Raw genomic sequence first — 17,500 nt, 5'->3', positions numbered from 1 at the left:
TAAGCTATTTCGCTGCCTAGACATTTATTTATTTACTCATTTATTTATTTATTTATTTTCTTTTTTACATAGACAATTGATTATTATTATTTCTTTTACCATTATCAATATTATTATTATTATTATTATTATTATTATTATTATTATTATTATTATTATTATTATTTTTTATTTATTTATTTTATTTATTTATTTATTTATTTATTTATTTATTTTGGTGGGGAGAGACACACTTTCGTATTCGTCTCATGAATAGTTTTGTAGTTTGGAAATATTTGAGCTAACATTCTATTCTGGTTTTGTATTCATTTTTCTTTTTCTTTTTCAGTGGTTAGAATGTTGACAAAGTGTATCTATAAGAGTGAAAGAGTCAACAAGTCACGCACGCTCTGTTTCATTGTGTTCTGGATGTTCTGTTTGAATTTTCTTGGCTCTGGCAGAGGCCGAAAAAAAAAAAAAAAAACTTACAGGTGCCAGACGCTAAAGTTGAGACAATAAAAGCACATCAAAAATTATCTGGATATTTTCTGACAAACTTAGAATTTGTGATTACTTTGGAACTGATAGGAGATAAGAAAAATATAACAATGATAGCAAAAACTAATAATGGTGTCTTTCAAAGTCACACTCAATTCACACTGACCCATTTTATCAATTACGAGAAATCCAAATTTACGCTCTACTTGAACTAACCCATTATCATCAGTTTTGAAGAACCACTTCGTAATAATAAAAGGTTAACATCAAGTTCCCTGATCTATTGAAAACCTCATTTGAAAACTTAACAAAGCAAAGATTACCAGCAAATCGGAAAAAAACTGACCAAAAAAAAAAAAATAAAATAAATAAATAAATAAAACACTAAATACATGGAAACAAGAGCAGAACGTCCACTTACAAATGACCACAACTGTACAAGAGAGGTTGAGGTCATGCAGGTGCGCAGGGCCAATAGAAGCTGGCGTGCGTGAACAGGTGAGGCGGCAGGCAGGTGCAGACAAGGACAGGTAACCAGGGGCGAAGCGGGTGCCTCCAGGTAGTCACAGGTGAGGACAGGTGTGCCAGATGGCCATGCTAAGGGGTCTCTGAATTACTTACCGCCGTGTCCCCGCCACCCGCCGTGCCGCGAGTCACAGGTAAAACTTACAGGTGAACCAATAAACAGGTAAACCAAACAGGTGAACGAAAGAGGTGAACCAGACAGGTGAACCAGATCATTAAGCACCGTTAGCCCGCCAGGTGTTCGAGATCGGCTCTCTCATTCATTATAGCATTATCTACAAGTCATTCTCTTTAGGGCGTTCCCGTTTTCTATTTACAGGGGGGGCTTTTTAAAAGGTGTGTCTGTACTGGTATGAATGGTTGTGTTTTGTTAAGGACTTCACCGCGCCAGTGTTAACTTTGGGGTGTGTTTGGCGAGTGGATGAGTCGTGCGGTTTATATATGCGTTTGTTTTGGTGTTTGTTTGTTTGTTTGTTTGTTTTATTATTAGGTGATTTTTTTTTCTTTTTGTGTGTGTATGTGACCGCGATGCTTCCATGGTGTGTGTGTGTGTGTGTGTGTGTGTGTGTGTGTGTGTGTGTGTGTGTGTGTGTGTGTGTGTGTGTGTGTGTGTGTGTGTGTGTTTCTTGCCTGTATTTGTCAATCTGCGTATGTGAGACAAAAAAAAAGTAGGAGAAAAAAAAAATGAGTAGGGAAACAGACAAGAAAATGATAGATAAAGATGAAATGAGATAAAGACTGAGGATAAAAAGAAACAAATGAATAAATAAACATGCAAAAATCAAACAAATGATGTGTACCTTAGTGTGTGTGTTTGTATGCATGTCTGAGTGTGTACTAGCTATGTATACGTATATATATGTACGTATGTATGTATGTATGCATGTACGTGTAAATATACGTGTAAACCAAGAAGGGAGCGGAATCAACACCAAAATGCAATCACTCAAACTCACCGAGAAAGAAAGAAAAGAAAAGAAAAACACACAAAATAAAAACACCAAATACAAAAAAAAAAAAAAAAAAAGAAAAACAAAACAAAACAAGACAAAACTTCACACACACACACACAAAAGACAAACATACACAAACAAGAAAAAAACAAGAAAAACAAAACAAAACAAAAAAAAACACAACAAAACAAAAAAACTTCACACACACACACACACACACACACACACACACAAAACAAACAAAAACAAGAACAACTAATCAATCAATTACAATCCAGCGAGTGAGTGAGTGAGTGAGTGAGTGAGTGAGCGAGTGAGTGAGTGTGTTGTGGTGAGTCGCGACACAGCGGGTGTGTGGGAGAGATCAAGGTGAGAGGAGATGAAGGGATGAGGAGAGGGGAGGGGGTGCGGGCTTCAAGAGGTGCCCCGCTGCCCGTCTTCGTGTGCCCTCATTGTCGTCTGCCCCGTGATGTCTGGCCACAGAAGTTCCCTTACACGGCTCAGGGAAGGGGGGAAGGAGTGGGAGCAGAGAGGAGACGAGGTGAGAGAGAGGGGAGACGAGAGGGAAGCGGGGAGAGAGGGAAGAGAAGGGTAAACGAGTGAAATATGAGAATATAAGTGAAGAGGGAAAACAAAGGGAGATGACAGGAAAATGAAGAGAAAGATGAGAGGAAAATGGGTGGAGGAGAGGAGAAACGAAGGGAAACAAAGGAAAATGATGAGAAAACGAGGCGAACAGAAAAAAAAAGAGAGGAAAACAGGTGAAGACGGGAGAAACGGGAGGAAAAGAAAGGGAAATTAAAGGAAAATTGGTTAAGAAAAAAAAAAGAGAAACAAAGGGAGAAACGATAGGAAGACGAGGAGAAAAGAAGAAAGGCAGGAAAATACGTAGGTGAAGAGGGGAGAAACGAGAAAAATGTGGAAAATTAAAGGAAAATGGATGGAGAAGAGGAGAAGCAAAGGGAAACAAAGGGAAACGATAGAAAAAGCAAAGAAAGAGAAGAAAGAGGGAAAAAAGAGTAAAGAGAGGAAAAATAAAGGTAAACAAGGCTTCAAAGAGGAGAAACCAAAAGAGGAAACATAAAAACTAAGAAAAGGATGCGGGAAAAAAAAGAGGAAAAAGATAGAAAGAGAGGGGAAAGGAGGAGAACGATAGGAAAAAAACAGAAAATGTGGAAAAGGAAGATAAACAAAAGGAAAACTATGAGAACAATATGAAAAAAAGAGAAAAAGAGGAAAAACCAAGGAGAAAACGAAGGAAAGGAAAAGAAAGGTAGAAGAGGAGAAAACGAGAGAGGAAAAGAGGGAAAACAGTTGGAGAATTCAAGCAAAAAAATAGAAGAAATGATCGGGAAAAGATGAAAAGATGAATAAAAGAGGGAAAATTGTGTGAAAACGAGGAAAGAATAGAACAAAGATAAAGAGAAACAGTACGAAAAGAGAGAAAAAGAAAAGGAAAAAAGATAAAGAGGAAGGTAAAATATGAAGACTAGAAGAGGAAGGAAAAGATGAAAAAGGAGGGAATGGGAGAAAAAAAAATAACTGGACGAGGGGAAAATTATAAAACAAGGAAAAAAAGAGGAAAAGTTCATAAACAAAATATATAAATAACTGGTGGAAAAGAGGGAAAAAAAGATGAAAAGAGGAAAAGAAGAAAAGAAGGGAAAGAGAAGGAAAACAAAGAAAAAAATAAGAAATGGGAAAAAATGACGGAAGTAGAGTAGTAAAAGATGAAAAGTAAAAAAGAGTTAAAGAAAATGGAGAAAGGGGAAAATTAAAGAAAAATAAAGAAAAACAGGAAAGAGAGCAAATAAGGACAAAAGAAAAGGAAAACACAGAATAATAAAAAAGGGGAAAGCGGAGAGAAAAGAAAACGTGAATGAAAAGAAATGGAAAGGGGGAAAAGAGAGAAAAAGGAGAAAAGGATAGAGAAAAAAATGAGAAAAAATGGATAAAAAGAGGACAAAAAGAGGGAAATAAGAGGGAAAAAGAGGGGAACCGAGAGGAAAAGGGAAGAAAAGAGGAGAAAGGGAAAAAAGGGGAAAATAAATAGCGAGTGATAGTGAAGTAAGAGAAGAAGTGAGTGAAGGAGGGAGGGAAAGGAGGGGGAAGATTAGAGGATGATGACCGGGAAGAAAGAGGAAGAGGAGGAGGAGGAGGAGGAGGAGGAGGAGGAGGAGGAGGAGGAGGAAGTATTACAAGAGGCTTAAGGAAAGACGAGAGAGAGAGAGAGAGAGAGAGAGAGAGAGAGAGAGAGAGAGAGAGAGAGAGAGAGAGAGAGAGAGAGAGAGAGAGAGAGAGAGAGAGAGAGAGAGAGAGAGAGAGAGAGAGAGAACAAAGGGCTAAAGTAAAGAAAAATTAAGAAAAGAAAGGAGAGAGGAAGAAAAACAGATAAATAATAATGAAAAGAAAAAAGGAAAGGAGAAGGAAGGAAGAGAGGAAGGAAGGAAGGAAGGAAGGAAGGAAGAAAAGAAAGACAAGGAGAAGAGCTAAGAGGAAAGAGAGGAGATAGAGAACATAGTAACAAAGACTGAAGGAGAAAGGGGAGATAGGAGGGAGGGGAAGAGGAAGAAGGAACGAGGAAGGAGGATTAGAGAAAGAGAGGTGGTATGAAATGGGAAAAAAAGGTAGGAAAAGGAAGGGAAAAGGAAGGAAAGGAAGAAGGGAGAACAAACTAAAAGGAGAGAAAGGACGGAAAAGGAAATAAAGGAGAAGAGGAAAAGGAAGGAAGAATAAAAGGAAAAAAAGAAAACGGGAAAGGATATAAGGAAAAAGAAAGACAGGAAAAAGAAGGAAAAATGAAGAAAATAAGAGAAAGAAAAAAAAGAAAGATAAGAAAGAACAGGACACAGGAACGATTAAGAAAGAATAATAAAAATGGATAAAAAAGATAAGAAAAAAACAAAAACAAGACAAAAAAGGGAGGAAGGAAAGTTTGAGACACGAAAAAAAATGGAAGGAAACGAGGATAGAAAAAAAAGTGACGAAAAATAAAATGATAAGAGAAAAGGAAGGGGTGAAGGAAAGGAAGGAAGGAAAGAAGGAAGGAATGAGGCAGGAGTGAGGCGAGGACGACAGCGTGACACAGTAGAAGTAACCCTGCATTCTGAAACATTTCCACACAGCACATCACCTCTTCTACATTCAAAAGCCTTTAAATCAACCCACACTTGATTCTAACACGCTTTTTACCACTTTACTGACAGACTAACAACCCTTCTACATTATCAACAGGAGAAACACCCTTGGGAACCCGGCTAGTCATCTCTGCGGCCTTTGAAAATAGTCTTAGTGATGGAGGGCAGGGCATTTCAGAATACAGGATCAGGAGGTTAGAGAGAAAGACGCAAGCCTAACCTCAGACACTGCCGAAGGAGCCACGACGCCCCTAGAGGGAGTCACAGGAGGGGAGCCGCTGGTATGAGAGCGAGGAGGCTGCACACGACGACATCAGGGGGGAGGGGGAAGGAGGAGGAGGAGGAGGAGGAGGAGGAGGAGGAGGAGGAGGAAGGGAAGAGGATAGAGAGGAATGAGGGAAGAGTTGGGATGGAAAACAACAAAAGGAGGAGGAGGAGGAGGAAGAGGAGAAGGAGGAGGAGGAGGAGGAGGGCAAGAATGGGTGGGAATGCAAGGGAAGAGGAGGAGGAGGAGGAGGAGGAGGAGGAGGAGGAGGAGGAGGAGGAGACAGATAGGAATTTGGAAGGAAAGGAAAGGGTGGGAGTCGGAAGGAGGAGGAGGAGGAGGAATTGAAGAAAAAGATGAAGTGGTGGTGGTGGTGGTGGTGGTGAAGGAGGAGGAGTAATTGAGAGGAAAAGGAGATGAAGAGGAAGAAGAGGAGGAGGAGGAGGAGGAGGAGGAGGAGGATCGGTGCATGGAATATAAATGGAAGGAAAGGAGGAAATGGAGTAGAAGTAGAAGAAAGAGAAGGAGGAGGAACAGGAGGAGGAGGAGGAGGAGGAAGAGGGAGGGACCACATATTATACAACTTGTGTGAAAACGGTTAGATTTCAACACTGACTTAATTATTTTTTTCTTTTTTTCTTTTTCTCTTTTTTTTGTCTATACATATATTTTTAGAAAGATGGAAATTTTGGGGTATCTAAAACATTCCATAACTCAGGTGTTTGGAGAGAGAGAGAGAGAGAGAGAGAGAGAGAGAGAGAGAGAGAGAGAGAGAGAGAGAGAGAGAGAGAGAGAGAGAGAGAGAGAGAGAGAGAGAGAGAGAGAGAGAGAGAGAGAGAGAGAGAGAGAGAGAGAGAGAGAGAGAGAGAGAGAAAAAATACCAAGAATCAGAGAGAGAGAGAGAGAGAGAGAGAGAGAGAGAGAGAGAGAGAGAGAGAGAGAGAGAGAGAGAGAGAGAGAGAGAGAGAGAGAGAGAGAGAGAGAGAGAGAGAGAGAGAGAGAGAGCCAATGTCACTGCGAGATATTTTACAAGACATGCAGGAAGGAAGGAGGAGGAGGAGAAGGAGGAGGAGGAGAAGGAGGAGGTGAACTGGGAGACACATTCTCAAGAGTTTGTAGTCTCATCGCGATATGGTTCATGAGCTGCGCCTTCGTCTAGGTAAGGGCGAGAGCAGGAATGCATAATGCAGAAGAAAGACCATCACGCAACAGGAGGAGGAGGAAGGAGGAAGGAGGAAGGAGGATGGAAGGAGGAGGAAAAGGAGAAGGAGGAGGAGGAGAAGGGTAATGATGTAATGCTAAATGATTCATTCACTTAGCATTCATTCATATTCCTTTCGCTGTTAGTCAGGAGAAGGCTATGATGTAATGCCAGAGAACACACCCAGATAGCACCAACATCCCTATCCTTTATGCCTCTTACTGTGACGTACGTGGAGGACATGGGCGTGAATGGGCAGAGTCTGAACCCACTACCCATCAAGCCCACAGCCTCACAGGTACGGCCACCGAGTGAGGTGGAGTGGCGGAGTGAGGGGCGGGAAGAGAGGCAAGGTCAAGGTGGGGACGGAGCGGCCACAGCCCCGATCGAGTCTAACCTTTGGCCAATGACCCGTTAGGAGAGCGGGAGGCGGCGTTGACGGAGGTGATGGAGGCTGCGCGAGACGGGACTCGAACACTGGCCCGGGAGCCTCGACGGTCCCCGCGGGCAGGGCTCAGCAACTTACTGTCTTTGAACAGCGAAGCGTTCATCAGGCGAGGGTTGGGCGTGTTGAAGATTGACCGGTTCTCGCGGAATCTCGCCCTGCAACGAGGAGGAGCCACGGTCAGCTGCAAGAGAAGGAGGAGGGCGAGGGCAAGGGCGAGGAGGATAAGGGTTAGGATGGGAGGTCAGGTTGAGATGCGTGTCTCTTTGGACGAGGAAAGGAATGAGGAAGAAAAAGGGGGATAACAAATAAGGATATGAAGGAGGAAGACAAGGACGAGGAAAAGAACCACGCCCCAGAAATCCTCCACTGCAAGGGCGAGGCTGAGAACGAAGGGCTGAAAGAACAAAAATACAAGATCCAGAAGAGAGAAGACAAGTCGAGGTTCCACGCCCCAAAAGCCTCCAGTACACGTGGAGACAAAGAAAAAGGCGCAGAAAGGACAAGAATACAACAATCAAATTAGTAAAAAAGATAAGATACAAGTCCCATACACAAAAAGAACGAGGCTAAAAGAGGAGGATACAATAGCCAGAAAAGACAAGTCGAGGTTTCACGCCCAGAAACCTCCACTACAAGGGCGAGGCAGAGAACGAGGGACTGGATGGATATGGATACAAGAACTAGAAGGGGAAAAAAAAAAAAAGAAAAAAAGAAATAAAGGTTCTACATCCAGACAGCTCCATTGCAAGAACGAGGATAAAGATACAAAACCAGAAGAGAGAAAAGAAGTCGATGTTCCACGCCCAATAAACTCCACTAAAAGAATGAGGCTGAAAAGACGAGGATACAAATACCAGAAGAGAGAAAACAAGTCGAGGTTCCACGCCACCAAAAGCCAAGTCGAGGTTCCACGTCGCAAAAGCCTCCAGAACGCGAGGCTAGTGGAGTGCATCGCTACCCAGAAAGTGTGCCCGGCCAGGCCTCAGCGGCGGGGAGCTGTGCTGGAGAGCGTAAGTGAAGGGCTGGAGGCTGCAGCTCGTGTCCTCACCTGAGTCATAAGCGACGTTCCTGCCACCTGGCGACACTAAAAGTAAATGATGTGTGCGTGCTTCCTACAACTACACCAGGCATGTTTAGTCTCCACTTTGCCTCTATCACTGGAAAACCTCGCCACTGTGACCGCCATTCCATTTTCCTTTTCAGTCAAGAGGGGGGACTTTTGTATATAGAGAAGGTTGTGATTCTGGTACTTTTCTTCTTTTTTCTCCCATTTTTTTTTCTCGTCTCATTTTCATTTTATAAAGGGAGGAGAGCTTCAATGCCATTTTCCCTTCGTGGGTTTAGAGGAGACTTAAGGAAAAGAGAATGAGTGATTGGCTGAAATTTTAGGGCAACGAGAATAAGGTCATATAGTGATAATTCATTAGAGAGAGAGAGAGAGAGAGAGAGAGAGAGAGAGAGAGAGAGAGAGAGAGAGAGAGAGAGAGAGAGAGAGAGAGAGAGAGAGAGAGAGAGAGAGAGAGAGAGAGAGAGAGAGAGAGAGAGAGAGTCTTTATTCTTATACTTTTACGTTTGTTATATTACTCTCACGCAAAAAAAAAAAAAAATGAAAAAAAATATTGACGCAGAAGGGGAAACTTAAGTAAAATTGAGAAAATCATAATTCTGGTTCTTTTTTTCACATTTTCCTCTTTCTTTTTTGCCAGGGTGGAATACTAATACAAACACTTCTCCACTTCACCTCTCCGCACCTCCACCTGATTCCACATATTATACCAGACCAAGACAAGCAATCAATCACCAGTAACCAAAGAAAATGGATCCCTTCATTATTAAATTCTTCAAAGGAAAATGGAATAGCAGTTTCATCACGTTTTCTTTAACCCCGGACGATCTAAGAGGGGGACTTTAATATTTAAGAATTTAATAGTTTAAGAAGGATATTTAGGAACTTAAGTGATAAAAAAGTAATCTATTTAAATCGTATCTTTCATTCCCAGTTCCTAAATCCTTCTTAAACCAAATAGAAACGAAAAAAAAAAAAGTAAATAAATAAATGCTAAAATATTCCCTAGTTTCCCCAAGAAGATTAAAGAAAATGGAAGAGCGTTGCAGTCACGTTTTCTATGATAGGGCAAAGTGAGTGTGTGCTTGTGAGAAGGAAAATAAATATATATCGCTGAAGAAAATGAGTGACGGGCGCCAAGTGTACGTTAGTTGGTTAAAACGAGTATTACCCTTTCCTTTAATTGGTGGTTAGTCATTGCAATCAAAACGTGGGAGCAGCAGCAGGTAATTGTGTTATTGTGACGCTAATTATGTGCCAGGTGATTGATTTCCTTGCTCCGTGTGTGCGTGCGTGGCGTCTCCGTATGTGTGTGTGTGTGTGTGTGTGTGTGTGTGTGTGTGTGTAAAGGTGTGAGTTTGTGTTGCTGTTTCTCTGTTGATTCTGCTGTGTTTGTGTGTTTGTGTGTTAAATTTGCTTGTTTTACGTCTCTCTCTCTCTCTCTCTCTCTCTCTCTCTCTCTCTCTCTCTCTCTCTCTCTCTCTCTCTCTCTCTCTCTCTCTCTCCTCTCTCTCTCTCTCTCTCTCCTCTCCATACATATGCAACATTCCTTTACTATCCATCACTAAAATCACCACCACCACCACCACCACCACCACCACCACTACTACTACTACTACTACTACTACTACTACTACTACGACGCCCATTCATGCCATTCAGACAACCAATGAGTGAGTTAGAAATATGAATGAGCGGCGTCTTGTCGAGTCACGGCGGGTACAACCAACAGCTGAGCATCGCAGGACGGATACGAGTGAAAAACAAAAGAACATCGCTGGTAAATAATGAAGTAATAATGAATAAACAGGAATAACTCGAGGTACAAGAGAGATAATGCGTGTATTTTGACTTTATAATTTATGTTTGTAAGGGTCGAGAAATGTTAATTAGAGAAAAATGATAAAAATAATAATAAAATACGTAAAAGAAATAAAAAAAAGAGTTATTCATAAATATAAGCGTAGCAAAAAATGAAACAGATTTTATTATTATTATTATTATTCTCTTTTCTTCTTAATTTTTTTTTCATGGATAATTAAAGACAGGTAAAATCGATAATGCATTTTTGTTCGTTTCTTTCTTTCTTTCTTTTCTTCTTTTTTTTTAAGGAAATAACTGAACGATGGTGTAGTTAAGAATTTTTTTTTCCCATCATTTAATCCACTTCATTTTTTTTTTTTAGTAAATAATGAATGAACGAACTGAGAATGCTTTTCTCCCTTTCTTTTTTCTTTTTAGGTTATTTGTATTTAATTATTTTTTAGCAAAGGACAACTAAACAAAAAGTGTAGTTGAGAAGGTATTTTCTTTCTTTTTCTATATTTTTTCCTTTATTATTATCATTATTATTATTATTATTATTATTATTATTATTATTATTATTATTATTATTATTACTATCATCATCATAATTATTACTATCATTTACTTGTATATATTATCATTACTATCCTTTTTTTATTTTACTTTTTTTATCTTTATTATCTTTTCATTTATTTATAGCAAAGGGTATCAAAACGAACGAAGGCGAGGTCAGTGCCGCACGGATCGGGACGCGTCGAGTGCCCAGCTCCCAACACGCTCGCTCCCCCGCCAGCTTATTCGGAACTTACGTCTGGCTCTGGCCCGGGACACGTTAATCTTCCGGGAATTGAAGAGTGTGGCGCGGTCAGAAAAGCGTGCCCTGGAAAGAATTAATGAAGGGATGAGGAGGAGGAGGAGGAGAGGAGGAGGAGGAGGAGGAGGAGGAGGAGGAGGAGGAGGAGGAGGAGGAGGAGGAGGAGGAGGAGGAGGGACGAACACAAAGGAACACATAAGGAAGAAGAAAGAATGGAAAGTTAATTTTTTGCTAGGAAGAGGATGAGGAGGAGGAGGAGGAAGAGGAGGAGGAGACCAAAAAGGATGAGGGAACAAGGAACTGGATAAAAAGGTACAGAACAACAACAAATAATATGAAAAACAGTAATAAAAACAAAAGCAAATAAAAGGAACAAAACTATAACAATACGGTGATGAAAATGAACAAAAAGAAGAACAGAGTAAAGAAAAGCAAAGGCAAAAATATGAAGTAACGAGCAAGAATATGAGATAAACAATAAGTAAATCAAGCAGAGTAAAAAGAAAAGCAAAGAAAAGAAAAGAAAAAAGATACTGATTGACTAATGAGAGATGAAACAAAGGAGGGGGATATAAAAAAAAGAATAAATAAAAGAGAATATCAATATGATACGATAAAGAAAAATGATAAAGAAAAAAAAACAAGTTAATTAGGGGAGAGTAAACAGTATTTCTTGACTGAGGGAAGTTAATGAGAAAGTGATGGAAAGCAAAAATAAATACAATAAGAATAATTAATCTCTTCAGTGGGTATCGGACACTTGTCGAATTAAGTACAAGCCAATCCAATCCATGTATTTATTTATTTATTTATTTACTCTTTTATTTGCCGCCTTATTTTATTTGTTCTATCTATACTTTTTTTTCACAGCCTCCTCTAAACATAAGCCCAGACAAAATAACTAAAAAAAAAAAAATAGTGTGTGTGTGTGTGTGTGTGTGTGTGTGTGTGTGTGTGTGTGTGTGTGTGTGTGTGTGTGTGAGTGTGTGTGTGTGTGTGTGTGTGTGTGTGTGTGTGTGTGTGTGTGTGTGTGTGTGTGTGTGTTCTCTACAGCCATCTCTAAGCATAATACTGGTTAGAAATCTCAAAATCTACTCTTTTAATCTTCTTTTTATGGCTTGTGTTCATCAAATATTATATCAAAACTTTGCATCTCGATTAAAGTGATTGAATGAAGCCGTTGTGGTGTGAGGCTTAAAGAGAAAGAACTTATTATTATTTTTTTTTTTTTTTCCTTTTTTTTTTTTTTTTTTTTACAAGTTAGGGAGGCTGATTAAGAGTAAATCAAAGAAAAAGAGAAAAAGATAGGTGAGCTAACAGTCCTTCTTCCAAATATCGTTAAAAAGTTAAGTTACGCGAAGCAAAACAGAAATTTAACGAAAATCTTTACGTAGTTATAATGTGAAAGAGAAATATTTAACACGAAAGAAATATTAAGAGAACAAAAAAGTGGTAGGAAAATGTAATATCAGACGGTAAAAGAATGGAAATAGTTAAAAAAAAAGAGAAAATTTGTTTATTATTTGTTGAGAGAGACAGAAGCGGCCATCAGTGGGAAAAAAATATATGGAATAAAGTAAAGAGGGGAAAAAAAGAATGAAAAGCTCAAAATAACGAGGTAAACAAACGACTAAAAAAAAAGCAATTTATGAGGTAGAATAGAAAAAAAAAGAAAATAAAAGTAGTTTGCAGAAATAATTACATTAGATGGAAAAAACTATAGAAACATGAAAAAAAAAAAAAGATAAAACTGGGAAAAAAATAAAGACAAAATTCAAATAAAAAAAAATCCACAAATAACGAGGAAAATAGAAAAAAAGAAGAAATTAAACACTCAAAAGTAGACAAAAATTAGAAAAAAAAAACTTACAAAAACAGATAAGACGAAAAAAAACAATGAAACTCCCCAAAAAATAAGAAAACAAGAGAATGAAAATGAAAATGAAAATACTTAAGAAAATACATAAAACAGGGAAAAAAATACAGAAATAAAAGAAATGAGGTGGATTGAAAGAAAATATAATAAAAATGGGAATAAGTGCACAAAATGAGGCAAACGAGGAACATTCAACCTGCAAGGGAAAAAGATTATTAAATTTCATGAAAGTTCTTTGCACCAAAATCCTTAGACCAACATTTCTGAAGCATGAAAAGTGAAAGAAAAAGAAAGACACGCAAGAAAAGCAGAGAAAATGTAAGAAATAAATGTTAAAAAAATCAAGAAAGTAGGGAAGAAAAGAAACGGAAGAAGAAAACTCAGAAAATCAAAGAAAAGTCAAGAAACGATGAGAAAATAAAAAAAAAAGAAAAGAAAAGAAATAGAGTAAGTCAATAAGAAACGATGATTTCAGAAAAAAATATTAAGAAAAAGGAAAAGTAAGAGAGAAAAGAGAGAAAACACAAGAAAGTAAGAAAAGTAAAAAAAAAAGTAAAATTCATAAAAATAACGTGTAATAAAAAAGAAAAGCCAAGAAGAAGAAGAAAAAAAAACAGGAAAAGTAACAATAAAAAAAAAATCAAGAAATTTCTGAAAAGTAAAAAGAAAAAAAAAGAAAAAAATAAACAAATAAGCTGCAAAAAGATAAGATTATTATTTATCTATTTATGTATTTATTTATTTATTTTTATGACTAGATTACTTACAAGACCTTCAATATTAGATGATTAAAAGAGGTTATAGAATATTGGTACAGAAAAAAAAATAATAATAATCTATAGAGTTAAGCATACAGTTCACATCAGCTTCGTGTTTGTTGTGTTCTTGTGGCCAGAACTGATAAAGATTTGTACTGAAAAGTCTAGATGTTCAAAGGTGTTCAGCAGTTTTGGAGGATCTGATGAACACTGTGATGGAACGTTATTGTTGTTGTTGTTGTTGTTGTTGTTGTTGTTGTTGTTGTTGTTGTTGTTGTTATTGTTTCTTCTAATTCTTCATTGTATTATTATTAACATTATTATTATTATTATTATTATTATTATTATTATTATTATTATTATTATTATTATTATTATCATCATCATTATCATCATCACTATCATTACTATTTTAATTAACGAGACACCACCACTAATACTACGACTACCGCCACCACCGCCATCATCACTACCACCATCACCACTGCTTCTATAGATAAAAAAAAATAAATAAATAAATAAATAAATAAAAATAAACAACCTTAGAAAATAAACAAAATTACAACATGTAAAACTAATAAAAAAAAATACCCCAACCAACTTTCTCTCTTTTAATTGAAGCAGCAATGAGGAAGAATTAATGATGCACAAACCATTAAGAGAATTTTGTGGTGGGCTGTGTAATTAAGAGAGAGAGAGAGAGAGAGAGAGAGAGAGAGAGAGAGAGAGAGAGAGAGAGAGAGAGAGAGAGAGAGAGAGAGAGAGAGAGAGAGAGAGAGAGAGAGAGAGAGAGAGAGAGAATTATATTGCTCGCTGGAGAATACAGAGTGCTACATAATTAAACAAATGTAAGTAAATATAGGTAAATAAGAATGAATGTATACAGAATAATAATAATAATAATAATAATAATAATAATAATAATAATAATAATAATAATAATAATAATAATAATAAGAAGAAGAAGAAGAAGAAGAAGAAGAAGAAGAAGAAGAAGAAGAAGAAGAAGAAGAAGAAGAAGAAGAAGAAGAAGAAGAAGAAGAAGAAGGAAGGAAGAAAGGAAGAAAATGAAAAAAAAATAAAAAGAAAGAAAAGGAATATAAACAAAAACAGAGACATGAAGAAAACAAGAACACAGAGAATAAGAAATTAAGATGAAAAAGGAAGAGAAAAAACGAGTCAAAAAATCAAATTAAAACCAAACCAAACAAACACACCAATAAAGATGCAAAGAAACAACAAAATCAACAACAAATCAACAACAAACCAACAAACAACATACACAAAACAAGTAACTAAACCAATTAAAGACAATCACAGGTCAGAAAAGAAGGGAGGGATAATAAATAAACCAAGGGAAAACAAGAACATAGTAACTTCAAAGACATTAGTTTCAAAAGAAGGGTGGATAAATGTGTAGATGTTAATGGCAGGTGATAAGGAGGTCTCTTGTGTGTGTGTGTGTGTGTGTGTGTGTGTGTGTGTGTGTGTGTGTGTGTGGGTCAGCTCGCCTCCTGCAGTCTCCTCAACTTCCTTAATTAACCCTCTGACTGCCAATTGGTACACCTTTCCTTAATTAACAGTCACTCTAAGCCATCTTCACTTGCTCTACAGCCAAATCCAATCATTAAACTAGGGATATTGCAAAATCTATTCTTTTTCTCCCATAACTTTCTTGTAGATGCATATAAGGACTTGATTCACTGGTGGTGGTGGTGGTGGTGGTATCGTATCAAAGTGAAAGGGTTAAGTGCTTTTTTTGTTTTGGTTTCTTATTTTCCTAAGTTTTATTTTATTGTTTTTATTGTTTTTTAATGTTTTTTTTATGTTCTTGTGGTCATCTTAAGTAATTAGTGACGGCCTTGTGTACATCAACTGGATCTCTGCTGTCTAATTTTTTTTTTTTTGTGAATTATTTTTAAGTATCTTTTTTGTGTTCTTATTTCCTTGTGTGTATTACTGCACTAGACTTTCTGTATCATTTTCTTATATTCTTATCTATTATTTAACTGGCCAATCTGTATTCTTACTTTCTTGTGTATTATTTAACTTTTTTTTTTGTACCATATATTCTTAAGTATTATTGACGTATCACTGAACTAGACTTCCTGTAATATTTTCTTATGCTTTTATCATTATGTATTCTTATTTAAACATGTATTATTTAACTAACATTTTTTTTGTACCATCATAAAATATCCCTACGTAAACATCCAACTAGCATTTTTTGTATTACTTCTTCCATTGCATTCATTCAAAGAGGCCATGACCCGTAAGCAATGAATCAGCCGGCCTTCCACTGCCTCATGTAACACTCAGTCAATGGGGAGCGGGTCTTACTTGGAGAAGAGACGCAGCACCACGCAGATGATCACGAACATGAGGGCCAAGCCAGCCAGCACGCCGATCATGGCCGGGTCAGGAGCGCCGGCCCCGTCACCCTTAGAACCTGAAGCGGGGACAACACCAGCACGTCACACAGGGCATCAGAGAGCAGCAGGATAGAACACAAAGGAAGGTGCAAGAGGTCATTTGAGTTGTAAGATATTGGTGGGAGCTGTGGTGGATTACGTGGTTAGTCTTGTTTGTTTTGAAATGATGTACAGTTTGTTGTGAAATTGGGGAGTGAAAAAAATGGGGAGTAAAAAAATGGGGAGGATAAAAATGGGGAGGGTAAAATAAATGGGGAGTAATAATGGGAAAGGTAAAAACAATGGGGAAAGAGTAAAAAAATGGGAAAGTAAAAAGAAAATGGGGAGAGTAAAAAATTGGGAAAGTGAGTCAAACATAAGGAAAGTGACAAAAAAAAAAAAAAGTAGAGTGATAAATGAAGGAGGAAAGAAGGACAGAGGATGAAGTAAAATGAGAAGGGGGAAAAAAAGGAAAAGAATAGGAGTAAAAAAAAAGGAGAAAGGAACACAAAGGAAGCTACAAGAAACTATCACATTTGCGAGATGGAAACTTTTACACTGTCGTCTTGTTGTGTTTACCTGTATCCACCTGTCATCTCATCTGTACATGTATCTATTTTTTTTATAAAGCTCCCTATTGACTCAGCACTAGCAACCATTCCAGTCATCCATCACTCTGAGAATGATTTTCTTCCTATATCTTTTTAAATCTAACTAAATCAAGCTTAAACATATTATTCCTTGTCCCATCCTAGTTATAGACCCTCAGGATTATGCTTACGTCACCCTTGTTATATCCCCTTTACAAATTAACGAATCAACATAAATAAGTAACTAAACCACAGGAAAATAATAAAAGGAAAGACAAGAAAAGAGGAATAACAATTAAAATAAAACAAAACACGAAGGAAATGGAAAGTACACACATATTAGTTTCAAAAGAAGGCAGAGTAAGTCAATGGATTCTGATGACACAGCTCAATCAGATCCCTTCTTAATCTGCACCTCATTGAGAAACGTAGCTACATAATAAAAACACAAAGGAGGCTGCAAGAATCCATCAGGCCTACACGTGGCAGCCCCAGTGATAAAGCATGCCTACCTACATCCACCTATCATCCCTATCTATAAAGTTACCTAATCTTTTAAAGCTCCCTATTGACTCTGGAGTAACAGCCTGATCACTGAGTCTATTCCAGTCACCCGCCACTCACGCACTAGTTTCTTCCTGTCTCCCTTTAAACATGAAGAAAGGCTGTTCATTATCTCCCTGTCTGAACCTTTTGAAACCTCCCCCACCCTTTGAAATATCGGAGAGAAAAGGGAGAGGTCATTATCTTCGTCTCTCCCTCACCCTTTTACAACATCTGAGGAAAACAAAGAAAATGATACCGGTTTTTTCCTTTTTTTCCCTCCCTTAGAGACAAAAAGAGAGAGAGAGAGAGGAGAGTAGTTATGCTTCTCCTTCTCCCTTTAATATTTGGAAAGGGAAAAATAGGGATATGTATGGTACTAATTATCTCCCTTTCGTCTCCCTTTCTAATTTCCCTCGCCCTTTGAAATCTGAGTGGAAAAAAAGGGAAAAGGGATGTTGGTTATTTCTTTCTCTCTCTCTCTCTCTCTCTCTCTCTCTCTCTCTCTCTCTCTCTCTCTCTCTCTCTCTCTCTCTCTCTCTCTCTCTCTCTGAAACTTGAGGGGAAAAAAGGAGGTAAAAGATAACACTTCTCACTAGTTAACTGAGGGAGTAGAAATGGAGGAAAGGA

The 17,500-nt window shown here is 37.8% G+C and overlaps 1 protein-coding gene across 8 annotated transcripts in view; it reads right to left on the bottom strand.

Annotated features, from left to right (window-relative positions):
• Positions 1 to 17,500, bottom strand: part of LOC135113156 (uncharacterized) — a 123,712-nt gene that overhangs the window by 11,107 nt on the left and 95,105 nt on the right. For 4 of the 8 annotated variants that reach the window (XM_064028236.1, XM_064028239.1, XM_064028240.1 and 1 more), the window contains exons 5-6: positions 15,667 to 15,775; positions 6,956 to 7,161 (exon numbers count right to left, since the gene is read on the bottom strand). In XM_064028236.1, coding sequence (XP_063884306.1) covers positions 6,956 to 7,161; positions 15,667 to 15,775 — 315 coding nt within the window. Of the gene's footprint in view, positions 1 to 5,312; positions 5,391 to 6,955; positions 7,162 to 15,666; positions 15,776 to 17,500 lie in introns of all 8 variants that reach the window. The other 4 variants (XM_064028237.1, XM_064028238.1, XM_064028241.1 and 1 more) reach the window with 2 other exon arrangements.

The sequence above is a fragment of the Scylla paramamosain genome, chromosome 25 (assembly GCF_035594125.1).
Source record: "Scylla paramamosain isolate STU-SP2022 chromosome 25, ASM3559412v1, whole genome shotgun sequence".
Classification (NCBI taxonomy): Eukaryota; Metazoa; Arthropoda; class Malacostraca; order Decapoda; family Portunidae; genus Scylla; species Scylla paramamosain.
The sequence above is the reverse complement of the archived record's forward strand: the minus strand, read 5'-3'. Positions and strand labels throughout refer to the sequence as shown.